The sequence below is a fragment of the Plutella xylostella genome, chromosome 2 (assembly GCF_932276165.1).
Source record: "Plutella xylostella chromosome 2, ilPluXylo3.1, whole genome shotgun sequence".
In the NCBI taxonomy this organism is placed as follows: domain Eukaryota; kingdom Metazoa; phylum Arthropoda; class Insecta; order Lepidoptera; family Plutellidae; genus Plutella; species Plutella xylostella.
The window spans coordinates 3,631,326-3,646,611 of NC_063982.1; the positions used below are offsets into that span (position 1 = coordinate 3,631,326).

Sequence of the window (15,286 nt, forward strand, 5' to 3'; positions counted from 1 at the left end):
TTTAAAATTAAATTGCAAAATTCGTACTAGAGGCCCAGATTCTGTCAATTTTGTATCTGATTATGAAAATAGACTTTACCTACCCTCACAGCTCGTGCACGGGCTTGGACAAGGCATCGTGGTGAAATGATAAGACGCCAATCTGAACTGGCGATATATCATTCGATTTCTCAGCTCTACCATGAAAATAAATGATAGTTTGTAAGTATGTTATTTTTTTATTTTTGATTTTGATTTTGATTTGAATATTAATTTCATAAACTATATTAAGGCCCTGTTCCACAATGTCTGGTTAGTGGCTACCTGTCAGATAAAAAACATGCTGTCACTCTCTGTTATTATTTTTTTGACAGTGACAGCATGTATTTTATCCTACAGGTAGCCACTAACCAGACATTGTGGAACAGGGCCTAAGTAAAGTATGCGAATGATAGTGGATGGTTACGGGGTGACGACGATGTAGCATAAAATAATAACCCCTACCTCAATTTTATTTTGATTAACCTTTAAACTGCATGGTCATCTGAGGCTAAACTATAAAAAAAAATGTTTCAGTCTGTAGATTTCTCATCTCCTAGTAAACCAAGCCGTCATGCTAAACCAATTTTCATGGGTTGCAGAAAACAAACACTACTCCGTTGAAAACCATACGTAATAATTCATTAGAAATTACGGATATTGTATTTAGAAAATGAAAAAAAACGTTAATTTAAATTGTATATTCTTAAAAATTAATAAATGCATAACAATTACAGTGTGTTTGCTGAAATCTTAACAAGGCTCTTCTTTTCATAAATTATTAACATTGGGTTGAGTATTTTGAAAGGGTAAACCCTACAAAATACTCAATGTTTTAAAATACATTTTTAAATTTTCATACCGGTTTAACTAATAGCTTTCGATTTTAGTTTGCCAGCGATCGGCCTTTATAAATTTATGTTTTTTATTTAATGTAAAACATACAAATAGTTATCCTACTAATGTATATTTCTGATTTTGCATAAAAAAGTTTTCACACCAGAATATGTAGCTAAGTAGGTACTGTACAATTAGGTACAATGTCCAAATTTTAATTGAGCAACAATTACGTTTATAATGTACAATTTAACTTAAATACGTACTTAAGGATCTATTTTAAATAAAATTATCTTCTAATGTAAATAAATGCATTCAAAATATCAACATTCAACAAGTTATCAGTCTTAAAACTAATTTATAAATAAATAAAATTTAAGCAACTCCATTTACAATATACTAAAATTTACAGTTTTTTACAAAGAAGTCTAATTTTACAGTTTGATAAAAATAAGAAGACAATTTTTTTTATGGAATGTTCAAATACCTTAAATACCGTATTAAAAATCTTTTTTTCTTTAAAAAGGGTAGGTGGTTGAGTCTGTTGAGAGGAAGAGGTACATTTTAATTGACACCCCTGTATTTTAACGGTCTTTTAAAAACGACAACATCATCCAAATAGCTCTACTAATTAACATCATTCTATTTAGCCAAGTATATGGCATATTCCTAACATGCTTGATACGGCTTCTATAAACTACCTATTCCAGTGGCCCTATCATGGTATAATTTAATTTAAACACTGCTGAATACTCGTATAAGGCAGTAACTGAGAAATAATTACGTTTTTAAAAGCTGTCCAGTGATGATCCGTACTAATATTTCTCAAACGGTGTACAATTTTTAGGTAGATAGTATAGTAAAGCTATTTTCATTTTGACAGCTTTGAATTTTCACGACAACCTGGCAGATAGGGCGCCGCACACTTGATACCGTAGAGACTGTTCTAATAATAGCTATTTTAACGGAACCAATATGAAATTTAAAGCTGTCCAATCCTAAAATTCGTCTTGCAGTTATTAAAATTGGTTCTATAAGGGTCGACGGTATTAACGACAACATCATCCAAATAGCTGAACTAATGCACGCCAGTGATGCTCTTGAGCCAGGGCTTGTAGAAGGTGGTCCGCATTTAGACTCCAGGCAGATAGGGCGCCGCACACTTGATACCGTGGAGACTGTTCTAATAGAAGCTATATTTACGGAACCAATATTATATTTAACGCTGTCCAATCCTAAAATTGTGGTTACTAAGATTGGTTCTATAAGGGTCGACGGTATTAACGACAACATCATCCAAATAGCTGAACTAATGCACGCCAGTGATGCTCTTGAGCCAGGGCTTGTAGAAGGTGGTCCGCATTTAGACTCCAGGCAGATAGGGCGCCGCACACTTGATACCGTGGAGACTGTTCTAATAGAAGCTATATTAACGGAACCAATATTATATTTAACGCTGTCCAATCCTAAAATTGTGGTTACTAAGATTGGTTCTATAAGGGTCGACGGTATTAACGACAACATCATCCAAATAGCTGAACTAATGCACGCCAGTGATGCTCTTGAGCCAGGGCTTGTAGAAGGTGGTCCGCATGTAGACGCCAGGCAGATAGGGTGCCGCACACTTGATGCCGTGGGAGACGGTGCCGACCAGCTGCCAGCGGCCGTCGTCGCGCTGCAGGACTAGGGGGCCGCCGCTGTCACCCTGGGGGAAGGTGGAGGCATGAGACTTGGTTAACAAATACATGAAAGCGGTATTGGAATAGATACGAGTCATGATGGAAATGTACATGAGGTGAGACAGTTGATAGTTAATGATAATGCCTGTCACATTATCATAAGCTCCCACCTGTTTCGCCTCATGTGGTTATTTCAAATCATGGATTTCCGCGTGCTTTCTCAATGCTATGTTCAGATACAGTACCAAATTGTAATTATTGTTTAATTATAGTTGAGAATTATCATCGTAAAGTTTTTACAAATTCACCTCGTTGAATAGCTATTGTAAATGATGATAAATAAAATCCTTCACCACGGCGACAACCCTAGTCTAGCTCTAGTTCTGTTTGTCACGGACAAGGCACACATATTATAAGCAGAAGAGCATCAAAGCACTCACCTCGCAAGAGTCCTTCTGTCCGTTGGCGTAGCCGGCGCAGACGAACGAGTTGAGGATGATCTTGGTGTGTCCCGCCGTCTGGAACATCTCCTGGCAGACACTGTTCTCTATCACTGGCACCTGGGAAGTGGATTATACATTATTATATATGTTTCACATATGCAGTGGTGTAGTAAGCCAAAAGGGGATGACTGTGAGGAGTGAGGGGGTCATTCAGAATTACTTTTGTTCATCGACTTTGAAGATTAGACATTCTTGTCAGCAGCTATTCCTCAAAGCACCTATGAAGATGAAGGCCGTTGACCAGTGAGTCTTGTCAGTGATGACGTATGGATAGTGACGGTCCACTGATCAACCGGTTTAAAGTTGCTAAATGCGAGGATGTCACCAAAATATTTATAAGGTCATTATCGTTGCCGACATACAAGCTATAGTGGCAGCAGTATAACCAGGCCAAGATCTAGAAAGGAGACCTCAACCAGGCAAAAGTCAATAAGTCGGTAACGGCTGGATAAGGAATAAAGACAGAGTGTTAAGGCACTCCGTAGGAAATGATTAGAGGTATAATGTCCAGCATGATAACTTGCAAATGACGATGATGGTAATATACTATACATGCGATAATATACAGGCAAACGCAGCGTGGGACGCCCTCCTACCCGACGCTGGACAAACGACCTTTGGCGGGTTGCCAGTAGTGGCTGTATTAGGAACGCCGAGGACCGAGTGTTATGGCGCTCCTTGGGAGGTCCAGCAGTGAATGATTATTGGCTGATGATGATGATGATAATGGTTAAATTACCTGAACTTCCTGCAACACGGCTGGCACTCCACCGCCGTACTTCAGCCGCCCCCAGCCGGTGACCGTCGCCATGCGCCCCGTGAAGTCTGACTCGTCGGGCGGCATGCAGATTGGTACTGGAATTGAAGAGATGACATACATAAAAACGAGTAGGTACTTATAGCATAAACACTTGTTTGATTTCTGTCTGGTGTAAGGTTATTTATTTATTTTATTTATATTGTTCATGGAGAACCAACAGCATTTCCGTCAACTTATATGGTAAAATTTTAAAATTCAAGGTTTAGGGTTCCTATCACACACAATAGGCTCGACTCGAAAATTGTACCAGTTCAGTTTTTTTAAGGATTAAAGATAATGTGAGAGGACTTTTAAGCCATCACATATTCACAAAATGTAAGTAGTCCCTGTGAAATTCTTCAACTTTGAATTTTATCCAGTTATGGCCAATTTCAATATGAGAAAAGGAGATAGCCTGATAATATTTGGCAGGGACTAGAGTGAACCAATGACAGCCTTTGTCCAGCACCATCCCCTTATGATAAAACAAAGACTAAACATACTTAGTCCTGGTTTACGAACAACAAAGTGAAAATTTTCATTTTCACGTCTAGGTTCACAAAAAACTGCTTTTAAAAGTCACACTAACCAATATGAGCATCAAACTTGACCGGCTGCTCCAGCTCCAACAGAGCTAGATCATTCTCGAAGGTGGCGGCGTCGTACTGCCGGTGCACTATCACGCGGCGCACGTTCCTGGAGATCGGCTTGCGAGGTTCTAAGTCCCCGGAGATGTCGTTCTCTCCGAATACTGCTACTAGGGAGGCTAGGAAGCTGGAATGAAAGAGATGCTGGGTTAGATGAAGATAAAATACTTTTTATTGCACACAACCAGAAACAGTTTCACAAAAATAGAAAAGAAAATAAATATGTAGTATGTACAATCGGTAAGAGTTCGATACAGGTTCGATACATCACCATGGGGAATGATGATGATGATGATGAGAGGGGATTTAAGTATGTAATAAAAGATTTACAGGGTTGTAAAAAAGCCATTCCGAGAGAGGTTGACTCAGTCAGGGGGTCATTTGAATAACTTTGTTCTACGTTTGGAAATAATTGTTGTCACCCTCTTTTGGCTTATTATACCTACACTTACATGAAATGAAAAAGTTCCACCTGCCATTGACCTTCCATAGTATGTGATAGTATGTCATTGGAACTTTTTCATTGCTCGTGAGTGTACCACTTTTGCAACACAATACGACTAATATTACAACAACGATACAATATTGATGATATTTAACCACAAACATCAACAATCTGAACAGATGCTATCAGTTTTGGAACTGCAGACACAACAGTATAATTTATTAACAATAGCTCACCCAGGCTGACAATGCGCGGCAGTGGTCACAAACCGGCTGGTGATCAGCACCCCCCCACACTTGTTCTTGGTGAAGAGGCCGAGCCACGTGGACTCCCTGACGAGCACCTGCCACGGCCAGGAGCCGAACCTCGCGTTCTTGCCGCCCACGATGCGTCCAGATTTGGTTAGGGGGCGGACACCGCATACTGGAATGGGTGGAAATGGGAAAATAAGTAATAATAATATGTGGGACCAAAAGTTATATGGTTATCGGGCAGCTGATTTATATCTAGACAGATACATAGATAGATGCATATTAACACCCAAGACCCGAGCACAAATAAATGTCTGTCTTTAAACAGATATCTGCCCCGGCGGGTAAACTAAACATAGGCAGCGTGGGATGCCCTCCAGCCCAATGAATGGACTTTAGACGAGTAGCTGGTAGTGGCTGAAAGAGGAAGGACACAGACACTGAGTTGCAGAAAGGAACTTTAAGATAATGTCGGCATTAAATCTATGTCTGTCTCTTTCTGTCCATATACTGTCAAAGCAAGGCAGCAATACGTTAAAGGTCGTCATTAGCTTAAAGTTCCTTTCTGCAACTCAGCGAGAGAGTTGTGGCGCTCCTTGACAAAAGTCTATGTCGACCTGTAGGCAATTATGGACTGATGATGAAACATATGTATATTATAAGTACATACTAGGTACTACAGTCAAACAATTAAAGGTTTTTTGTTCATAAGTAAAATTAAACTCATTAGAAGCTTTCAGATATTTTGTACTGTCTTGGGAAAGATCACGAATTTCATTTTGGTGGCCATATACAAAAAAAAATCACTTACAATTCTTATCGCTGTAATCCACAGAAGTATCAGCGTACAACTCGGTAGTCACTTCCTCGGCTTCAGTAGTGGTGGTGGTCGTGGTAGTGGGGGCTGGCGTGGTGGTCGCTTTCTTCACCGGCTTAGGCTTCTTGGTTGTTGTCACCTGGAAGTAGGAATGAGTGAACAAATTAGTTATTTATTTCAATATAGGTATGTGGTTACTTTTGGCCTAGTAAACTTTCAGATGGAAATATACTCAATAGTTGAAGAGCTAATTGATCTTTGTACATAGTAATACAAAGATACAAACACGTCATATAACCCACAAACACCCAATAGCCGACGACAGGACATAATATATCTCCTGCTAGTCTGTATGATTACTCGAATAACGGTAGGCTGGCTGAAATCATACGTAACATGCAAGACCCGATAAAAAATATTTGCTCCAGTCGGGATTCAAACCCACGACTGCACAAAAATCAGAGCCACTAACCACCGCGCCATCCGGCCGTCATTCTTACTCATGAAACAGATAAAATTCAACTTTCTCGGTTGTTAAAACAATAGTTTATGTCTACAAGCAGTAGAGACTAACAAGAGTAATAGCCGTTTAATCTTTAACTTTTGTTGTTGCTAGAGGTGTTTCACCTTGACATTGCTTGTAGGTCGTTAATTCGCTTTTACTTTCAGCCCTTTGCTTAGTCCGCAGGGTATGTAGGTCTTGTCTCTAGCTATTGTTTAGAGTTAATGATGAGGTGAATGGTACACAGCTGCGGCATAACGAGTTGAAGTATGTCTTAATAAATATACTTAGGTAGGTATACGTTCATGTAAATTGCTAAGTTTTTTTATGATTACAGTTTTCCACTATTGTCAATTTTGATTACAAAGTCTTCCACAAGGTTTATTAAATATGCCTTCTATATTTGATTGAAAGGAAAATAATTATACTTACAGCTTTCTTCGTAGTAGTAGTAGGTGGTGCGGCAGTAGTGGTCGGCCTTCTCACAGGAGACGCCGTAGTCGTCCTGACGACAGGCTTCTTAGTGGTCCTTACTGGCGGCTTCTTGGTAGTCGTAGTCAACCTCACGGGCTTGCGCGTCGTCACAGCCGGTTTCCGCGTTGTCAGGGGCTTTTTCACAGGACGAGCTGTCGTCGTCGCCTTTGTGTCCTTTATTACAGTCGCATTAGGTTTCTTATCTAATATCACAATGTCGTGAAGCTCCTGGAATGTTCCCTGAAGACTGCCAACTATTTTGTTCACAAATAGATTCATCTTATCGTTCAACTTCTCGTCTTCTTGCCAAGTGGGCGTTGTGAACTCCACTTCGTGAAGCACATTGATGTCGTTGTCTGCTATCGATATTGTCGTGTTGTATAACCCTGGGTTTGAACCAGTGGCGTTAAGTAAGGGGTTTCTTACAGGCGGGAAGTTGATGAGGTCATCTGGAGAGGTCTGCAGTTCTGGTCGAAGTGTCGTTTGTGAGTAGAAGTCGGTGTAACCGTCGTAGGATGGACTTGTAGTGTATGTAGTAGACTGGGAGATCTGGACTGATGGTCCCGTAGGCTTGGCAGGGTATCTGACTGGATAAGGCGTGGTAGCCGGTGCGGGCTTAGGGGTTATAACTACAGTCGGTGACGATGGCCTTTCGTAATTGGATTGAGGTTTTGTCATGTAAATGTTATTGGTGGATTCAATGTGGTTGTTCACTGTAATAGTATTGACTGGTTTCTTAAATGGCTCCTGAGATATCTCAACGAATTGGGGCTCCTGTTCTTCTGTGGTTGGTCTGGCTGTGGTTTGGAAGCCATTGAGGACAATGACCGTTGGGGTTACACTGGAGAAGCTGTCAGGAGCCAGGTCGTAGCTTGGAATAATACTCGAACTTGGAGGCCGTTTCGTCACAGGATTAGACCCAACTAAATAGCTGGTCGACGGTGGTTTCCTTTTGGTCGTAGTTTGAGGAGCTTTGGTGGTTGTGGAGCTGACATAACTGAAAGTCGTCACAGCGTCACTAAAATCGTTGGGATTGGTCGGATATCTGTTGAAGGCATCTATGGCCTGGTTGGTTGACTGACTAGGTTTGGGTGAAGATGAGTACGGTTTGCTAGAGCTCTGGTATTTCTCATCTTCAGGTATGCTATTAGGGGTGGTATACCTGACTGGCTTAGCTGTAGTGTAGTAGCTGGAAGCTTGAGAAGGTGTGGTGCTTTGGAATGGCTTCAGAGTTACGTAATGTCCAGTGGATATGTAATAGTTGGGGTATCCACTGCTGTAAGATACAGGCGTGATTGTTCCAGCTGAGGTAGGCGCTGGAGACGATTTGGTTTCAGCCATCTCTATCGTCGTTGGCTGCGTCGAACTGTCTTTGAGACTTGGTGTACTTTCATTGAGCATTTGGATGATGCTGTTGATTGAAGATAATTCTGTGTTCTTTGTTGTTTCCTTCGTCACCGTCTGCACAGGGACGTACTTCTCTGTACTAGAAGCAGTAACAGGTTTCTTCTTTTGAGCCGCAGTAGTTGATGTTTTCTCCACATTTGGCTTAGTACCGGGCTTCGGTTTGAACACTGGCTTCGAATACACTGGGTGGTGAGTAGAAACAGTTTTAGGGGTGGTCGATGTAGTCGTCATGGTATTCGGCATAAGGGTTGGTTTTGTTTGCATTGACGAGATATGAATATTGAAATCTGATGGCCGAGCGACATTGTCGACTTCCGTCCCATTTTGATGCATCAGTATCGTATCAGCTGGTCCATGGTTGATTGTGCTGTGCGAATAAATACTCTGATCCGTGCCAGCCTGTACTAACACCATACCGTTATCTTTAGGCGGTGACTGCAGCAGTGCATTCGTGATCTGTGTCAAACCTTCAGAAAATTCCGACTGCAGACTTTCAGTGGAGCTTTGAATCGGCAGATCAATATCCGTAGTCCTCTCCGTAGTGGACTTCACAGGCGCTTGATTCTTATCACCAGGCCTGTACCCTGGAGTGACTACGGGCTTAAAACTATTGTGCCACGCGTTGAGCTGTTCGCTTTCATAGTCTTCGGACTCGGGGTCCGCATCTGGGTAGTCTAGGTAACTCGTCATGATGACTCCAGGGCCTTTAGGGATGTGTGATTGGCTGTCGGACCTGAGCTGGCAGCAGGCTCCGAAGAGGAAGCCGTCCATGCAAGCCCCGACCACCTCCCCGCCTCGCTGCACGCACTCGTGGTTGAACATGCAGATGGTGTTGCCTCGGTTGTACTTGGCTTGTCGACTCGCCTTGCAGTAGGCGGGCGTTATTCGGTAGCCTCCGAAGAGTTTTCTTGAATCTGGAAGTAATGAGAAAACAATCGTTTAGGTATAGACATTTAACTAGATAGATACTTAATAATATTCTTTAATTATACACAAACACAGAACTTTTATACTAATATATAGGTAAAACATAAATGGTCGTATCGCTAAAAGCTATTTCTCACAGATGAACTTTGGGTGGAAGGACATTTGTGACTAAATAGTATGCTAAATAGGTATGTAGAAAAATTGGGGTCTATCTATCATGGCGAGCTGATTTTCCGCATTTAGCCTCCAAGGTGGGCCATTATGCGTGAAATACCTATGGGGTGACTAGCTATTAAGCCACCCAAGCTCACGCCAGAAAGCCAGTAGACGACCTAGGTTGCTCATGGCTTCCCGGAGGGACCCCGGAGATCCGAGGATTAAAAAAAATTGGGGTATGTCCTATCGAGAAGTTATTGGGTGATAGTCATAAGTGCGAGTTAACAAGTTCTCTATTAAATAAAAAAAATAACCAGTCCTTATAACTACTCCTAATATTATCTGGAGTGCATGAGAGCTCCAGTCTGTTAAATGACCAGTACAACTCATGGAAGATTTCGATTTCTACAATATCTAACACATAAAACTGAGCAACGGACGCAAACGATCAAATATATCGTTGTCCAATTTCACCTAACAACCAATTACATCGCGAAATTACAACTTTCCACCTAATAGAAGTGAAAATTCCACCAATCAACGAGCTGATAGTGCGCTGACCGACTGTTTCGATCTGTCACAGAATCACAGAGCAACATTAGAAACAGTTATAACTATAACATGGTTATTTATAATTTATAACAGTCGAGATCTCTAATCTGTGAAACATAATGGCTAGGAAAGCTAACTTCGATCAATTTGAGAAAACTATCTCATATTATTGTAAATGTGGAATGACTACAAATATTGTGTGTTGTTTCGGCCTACTCCATCAGCTGCCGCGTTACACGGGTTCATTATCGACGTAGATAAACGTAGTTTTATCGCGATTCACCATAAATACGGCACTGTGAGTGGTGCAACGCGCTTTAAACGAGTTTATCGACGGCGATTTTTATAACATAAAGGTCAACAATTACTATTCCTAGAACAAGTCTGATGGAATTTCTTTTAAACACAGTTTAGTGCGGTCTAGAATTTAGAGTAGGTTTCACCCAATCGGTAAATGTGTTTATTTACAAGTTTCTAGTAAATGCTATGTATTTGCGAAAATGCACGCATTTAGACTACTTTCTAGTTTTTAACGAGGATATGTCACTGCCATGCCTACTTCCTACTTAGTCCACCTAATAAGATATTTTAATAGGTCAGTAGCAGTCCACAGAGTGTAGGCAGTTCATTAATTACCTACCTGTCGATCGAATCCTAGCGAAAGTGAGCGTATGGTCTAATTGAAACATCTATTGCTATCGTATTGAAAGAGATTGGAAATTACTCCTAAATTATCTCAAATATGGTCCTGAAAGAATCGAATAGATAATATCTAGCTAACTACTTAAAGATTTCAGAATTCAGAATCAACTTAGTAAAAATTGTCAAGTGCTAATTAAATACTTGCGGATAAAATTAATCAATCCATCAAAAATGATCTAAATAGATAAAAATACCAAGGGACCGATATACCTATACACATATTATATTATATTGATTGATGCATTAGCTACTGCGAGTAAACATCGTGGGAAATAGCTTGAAAGGAAATAAAATGCACCACCATAAATAGTACGTAAATTCTTTAATATTACAAATTAATATTGTAAGTCGTTTCAGGTATACGTGGGTAATGGTAAAATTTTGAAATGTATGCTCTCAAATGTTAAACTTAGTTTTTCTGGTTTTGCATAAAATGTCTTCGCGTTAGTTATTATTTTTGTTCCTGTGGTTTGCTTAGATACAATCATAAGTACTAGATATCGCATATTTTTGGCAACATTAAGATGTTAATTATTTTTAAAGGGGCCAATGACACACTCTCAATTTTTTTCAAGGCCGTAGACATTGAATTAATGAATGGCCGTGAGATTCTTTTTGAATTTTTAATCTTTCTTTATTGTTCTGGTCCGCTATTCTAAGCCACGTTAGTTAAAGTTAGAGGAAAATGCATTAAACAATAAAAAAAGTGAGCTAAAAAGTGAGAGTATTTTATTGGTGGTTGCGCTTTTTTTTTACTTTCACTGTATTTACCTCAATATAGAGGTTGTTGCAAAAAGGGTTTACTAAGCCGAAACCTACATGTATACCCTTTTTGCAACACCCTGTACAGACACAAAATCCAGCGCTATACACCCGAATCCATGTGTCCTATGCAAAAATTCGGCCTATGACTAAATCAAGACGGCATACTTTTAAAGAACCAGGCCAAAGGAAACATCGTAGCCCAAAGTGAACATAATTAAACCAGTGGTGAGTACCTTGTACGGTCAGCTGCTTAAGTAGCTAAACACTTCTTACGTTGTCAAACGTTGAATGAATTAATAGGCGTCAATTCACACGTACCACAACCACACCACGTCGCAGCGACATAATGTGGTCAAGCAGTGGTTACGTGTGAATAGCGTCACAGCGGCTTTTTGCAATTGCGTTGTGGTAGCGACAAAACGTCGATGTGGTTGCGTTGTCGCTGTCGTTGCGATGTGGTAACCACATGGTCGTGTGCGATGTGGTCGTATTACACAGGTGGTCGATAACAACGGCAAAATGTGGCACGTGAGAATTGGATTATTCATTTTCAATACGAAATATACGCCCGACCACACGGCGTCGTTGTGGTGTGGTTGTGGCTGTGGTGTGGTTGTGGTACGTGTGAATTAACCCAAGGTGGTTTCAGTTTGAAAAGGTACAAAAGTGTATAGGTACTTAAGCAGCTGACTGTACCTACGTGCAGTGCCTTGCCAAATAATTAGAGAGCCCACGACAGTGTCCGGACGAAGAGAAAAGTATCACGGACTGCGTGCTGAATAATAATATGTAATCCTGATTTCGATTGAGATTTGTTCTGTGTTGTTAACTGCCAGTTTCAATAACTCTATCTACCGATGACTGGTAGTTACTTTCATACGATTTTGACTGGTTGTGTTGTAACTTTAAATGTGTCAAAATAGTATGAAAGTCAGGACTAGTCATCGGTATGCATGCTACCACCAACATAAAATTTTGTACGCCAATTAGGCATAACATAGAGGACTTAAACATAAACACCCAACAGCATTTTAATTGTACCTATGTTAACAAATAAATGGATTTGATTTGATTTGATTTTGGTAGATACCATAGTAGATAGAATTATTGAAACTAATTCGGCCTTTTTACGCGTAAGCGTCATTAAGCTGGCCTTTTCCGTTTAGGAGTAGTTTGATGCAATTTGTTACTGAAACATTTAAATGCTAATGAATACCTAAAAAAAATGGAAGCAAACACAAATACTTTTGTCACAACACAGAATTAAGTAACAAGAAGTGTAACAAGGAAAGTGAGCGAAAGTACACGGACAGACAGTTCGACAGACGAAACTTTTGTTACTATTATGTCAGTACATTCTAACTGAACCGAATACTCAGGAGGGTTACTCTACAGTGTGCTGTTTTTCGGACCCGTCAAACTTTAAGGGTGGATTCTACGAGTAATTTCATCGAGAAAAAACCCACATATGTGGGGGGTCTAAGTAACTTAAATTAGATTTTCTTCTTCTTTATAGAAAATCATATCTCGAGATTTAAACGCCTTACGGACATGAAATAAAATCCTTTTACCGCAAAAAGTCATCTCTATCCAATAAAAATATCCGCAACTGCTTAAAAGTTACATAAAAAAAGTTCAAAGCAACTTTAAAATGGCCGCCATTTCTAGAATATTGAGATTTCACCCCAAAGATGGGGTTTTTTTCTCGATGAAATTACTCGTAGAACACATTGTATACTGACGAAAACTAACGAATGAGAGCTGTCGTTCAATTTTCAAGTGGCTCGCGCAGCAGCGCTCCGAAACTCAGTTTTTCGTAATATAGAGTGAACCCCCTGACACGGAGTGTAAGTGTAACCACATTGCGAGACAAAAATGCGTCAGCAACATTGTATTTTGGGTAAAGATATTTAGGTCAAAGCAAGCTCTTTTCAAGATGTTACGTAGGCAAGAAAGCCTTCCTGTTGTTTGTAGATGGGTTATTTTTGTATAGACAAAGCTCAAGTGAGTAATTACGCCGTACTTGCGTCTTGGCGACCTTTTTCGCTCGTGAGTCACCTTAAATTCGCGTATTACACGAACTAAAAAGTTCGACGAGCTATACTACTCTCACGGGCAATGAAAAGGTTCCACTGAAAAAAGCACCGAATCACTCCTAAACAGAAAAAAGCAAGCTTAAAGACGCCTTCTGCAACATTGAAGCACATTTAACACAGCATCAGGATATTACCAACTAAACACAGTTATTTATATTTTGTTGAAATTAGAAATTAAATGTTTGAAAAACTTGGGGTCGTTTGGTGTAGGGATTTAGTGAGTTTCATTCAACGAGCGAAACGAACGTTTTCATTGCCCGTGAGTGTATAAGTTAGCGTTCTTACTCGTACATCTATCTCCCACTTAAAAGTTTAAAAGATAAGTCTTCTTACTGCCAGTTTCAATAACTCTATCTATCGATAGCTGAGAGTTACTTTCATACGGATTTGACATTTAATGCTAATTTGTATGTGTCCAAAATAGTCTGGGCCCTGAGTGCGAGTTTTTTAACCTATCGAGAAGTGAAATCGAAACGCAAATTTGTATGGCGTTTTAGACACGCCACCTAGTGGTAAGTAGCTGTACTAGCTCCGCGCCATACAAAATCTGCGTTTCGATTTCACTTCTCGATAGGTAAAAAAACTCGCACTCAGGGCCCTGAGTGCGAGTTTTTTAACCTATCGAGAAGTGAAATCAAAACGCAAATTTGTATGGCGTTTTAGACACGCCACCTAGTGGTTAGTAGCTGTACTAGCTCCGCGCCATACAAAATCTGCGTTTCGATTTCACTTCTCGATAGGTTAAAAAACTCGCACTCAGGGCACAGGACCCTAATAGTAACTTTCAGCTATCGATATTAGATAAAGCATTCAAACAGGAAGTTACAGATTTTACTACATTGAAGGTACATAATATTATGTAAAATAACTATCGTTTTTTATTGCATTCCCAACCGGTGAGTGTGTAGGTGAGCCCAAAACAAGTATGATGTCATTTTGAATTATACTGAATAAGAGAAAGTGTCAGAAAATATTGCCATTTGAGAATTCTGCAGGTGATATGAACAATATTTTGGAATTTCAACAATTATTATGCAGTTTACCTTTGACTGGTGATGTTATAAACCTTTAATCCCATTTTATTTTATTTTAAACCCTCTTCCATCCAAAGGTTGTCTGGTAGAGATTTCTATAAGCAATAAGGCCTCCTTTTTGTACTGTTTTTTATTTTTAAGCTTTATTTTGTAATTTTTTTCTGTCTTTGGTGCAAATAAAGAGGATTGTATTGTATTGTATAAACAGTAAATTGGGTAGCATATTTTAGATACTGGGTAGGTTTATGATTCCCTCCGCCATGGTGACAATCCCTAGACGCATTCTAGTGTCTCCTGGTTGTCATCAACACGCTAAGGAGTAGACATAAACACTTTCTGGCCCACTCTCATACTCCTATAGGACGGATGACTGACTGTATAGAGCAATGGGGCAGGACTTTATCGACTTAATAATAATTCATCATCCAGTACACAACCCATCACGTCACCACTGCTGCCTAGTACACCACGCTAGCCCCGTGCTGATTGGTGTACCCCAACACAAGCAAGCTTCTGCTGTCGTAAACCCGACTGTCAGATGTTTTTCAAGCCGCCCCCGAAGGCATCTGACTAGGCTTCACGACTGCTGCCGAAACAGGGACCCACGGCTTAACACGCTGTCAGAAGCACAGAAGCTCCCGGTGGAAGAAGAATAATAATTACGAGTACTTATGA

The 15,286-nt window shown here is 40.1% G+C and overlaps 1 protein-coding gene and 1 long non-coding RNA gene across 2 annotated transcripts in view; both read right to left on the reverse strand.

The window, feature by feature from the left end:
• Window positions 1–704: 704 nt before the first annotated feature.
• LOC125491421 lies at window positions 705–2,034 on the reverse strand. Its single transcript, XR_007268290.1, has 2 exons — window positions 1,916–2,034; window positions 705–1,758 (listed from the first exon to the last, which is right to left on the reverse strand). It is a non-coding gene; the product is annotated as an uncharacterized LOC125491421 (long non-coding RNA).
• A 300-nt stretch (window positions 2,035–2,334) lies between these two features.
• LOC105394481 (serine protease filzig) overlaps window positions 2,335–15,286 on the reverse strand; it is a 31,873-nt gene continuing 18,921 nt past the window's right edge. The window contains exons 2-8 of the mRNA XM_038113671.2: window positions 6,931–9,293; window positions 5,991–6,135; window positions 5,165–5,351; window positions 4,426–4,610; window positions 3,777–3,892; window positions 2,975–3,094; window positions 2,335–2,560 (exon numbers count right to left, since the gene is read on the reverse strand). Coding sequence (XP_037969599.2) covers window positions 2,396–2,560; window positions 2,975–3,094; window positions 3,777–3,892; window positions 4,426–4,610; window positions 5,165–5,351; window positions 5,991–6,135; window positions 6,931–9,293 — 3,281 coding nt within the window. The 3' untranslated portion in view covers window positions 2,335–2,395. The remainder of the gene's footprint in view (window positions 2,561–2,974; window positions 3,095–3,776; window positions 3,893–4,425; window positions 4,611–5,164; window positions 5,352–5,990; window positions 6,136–6,930; window positions 9,294–15,286) is intronic.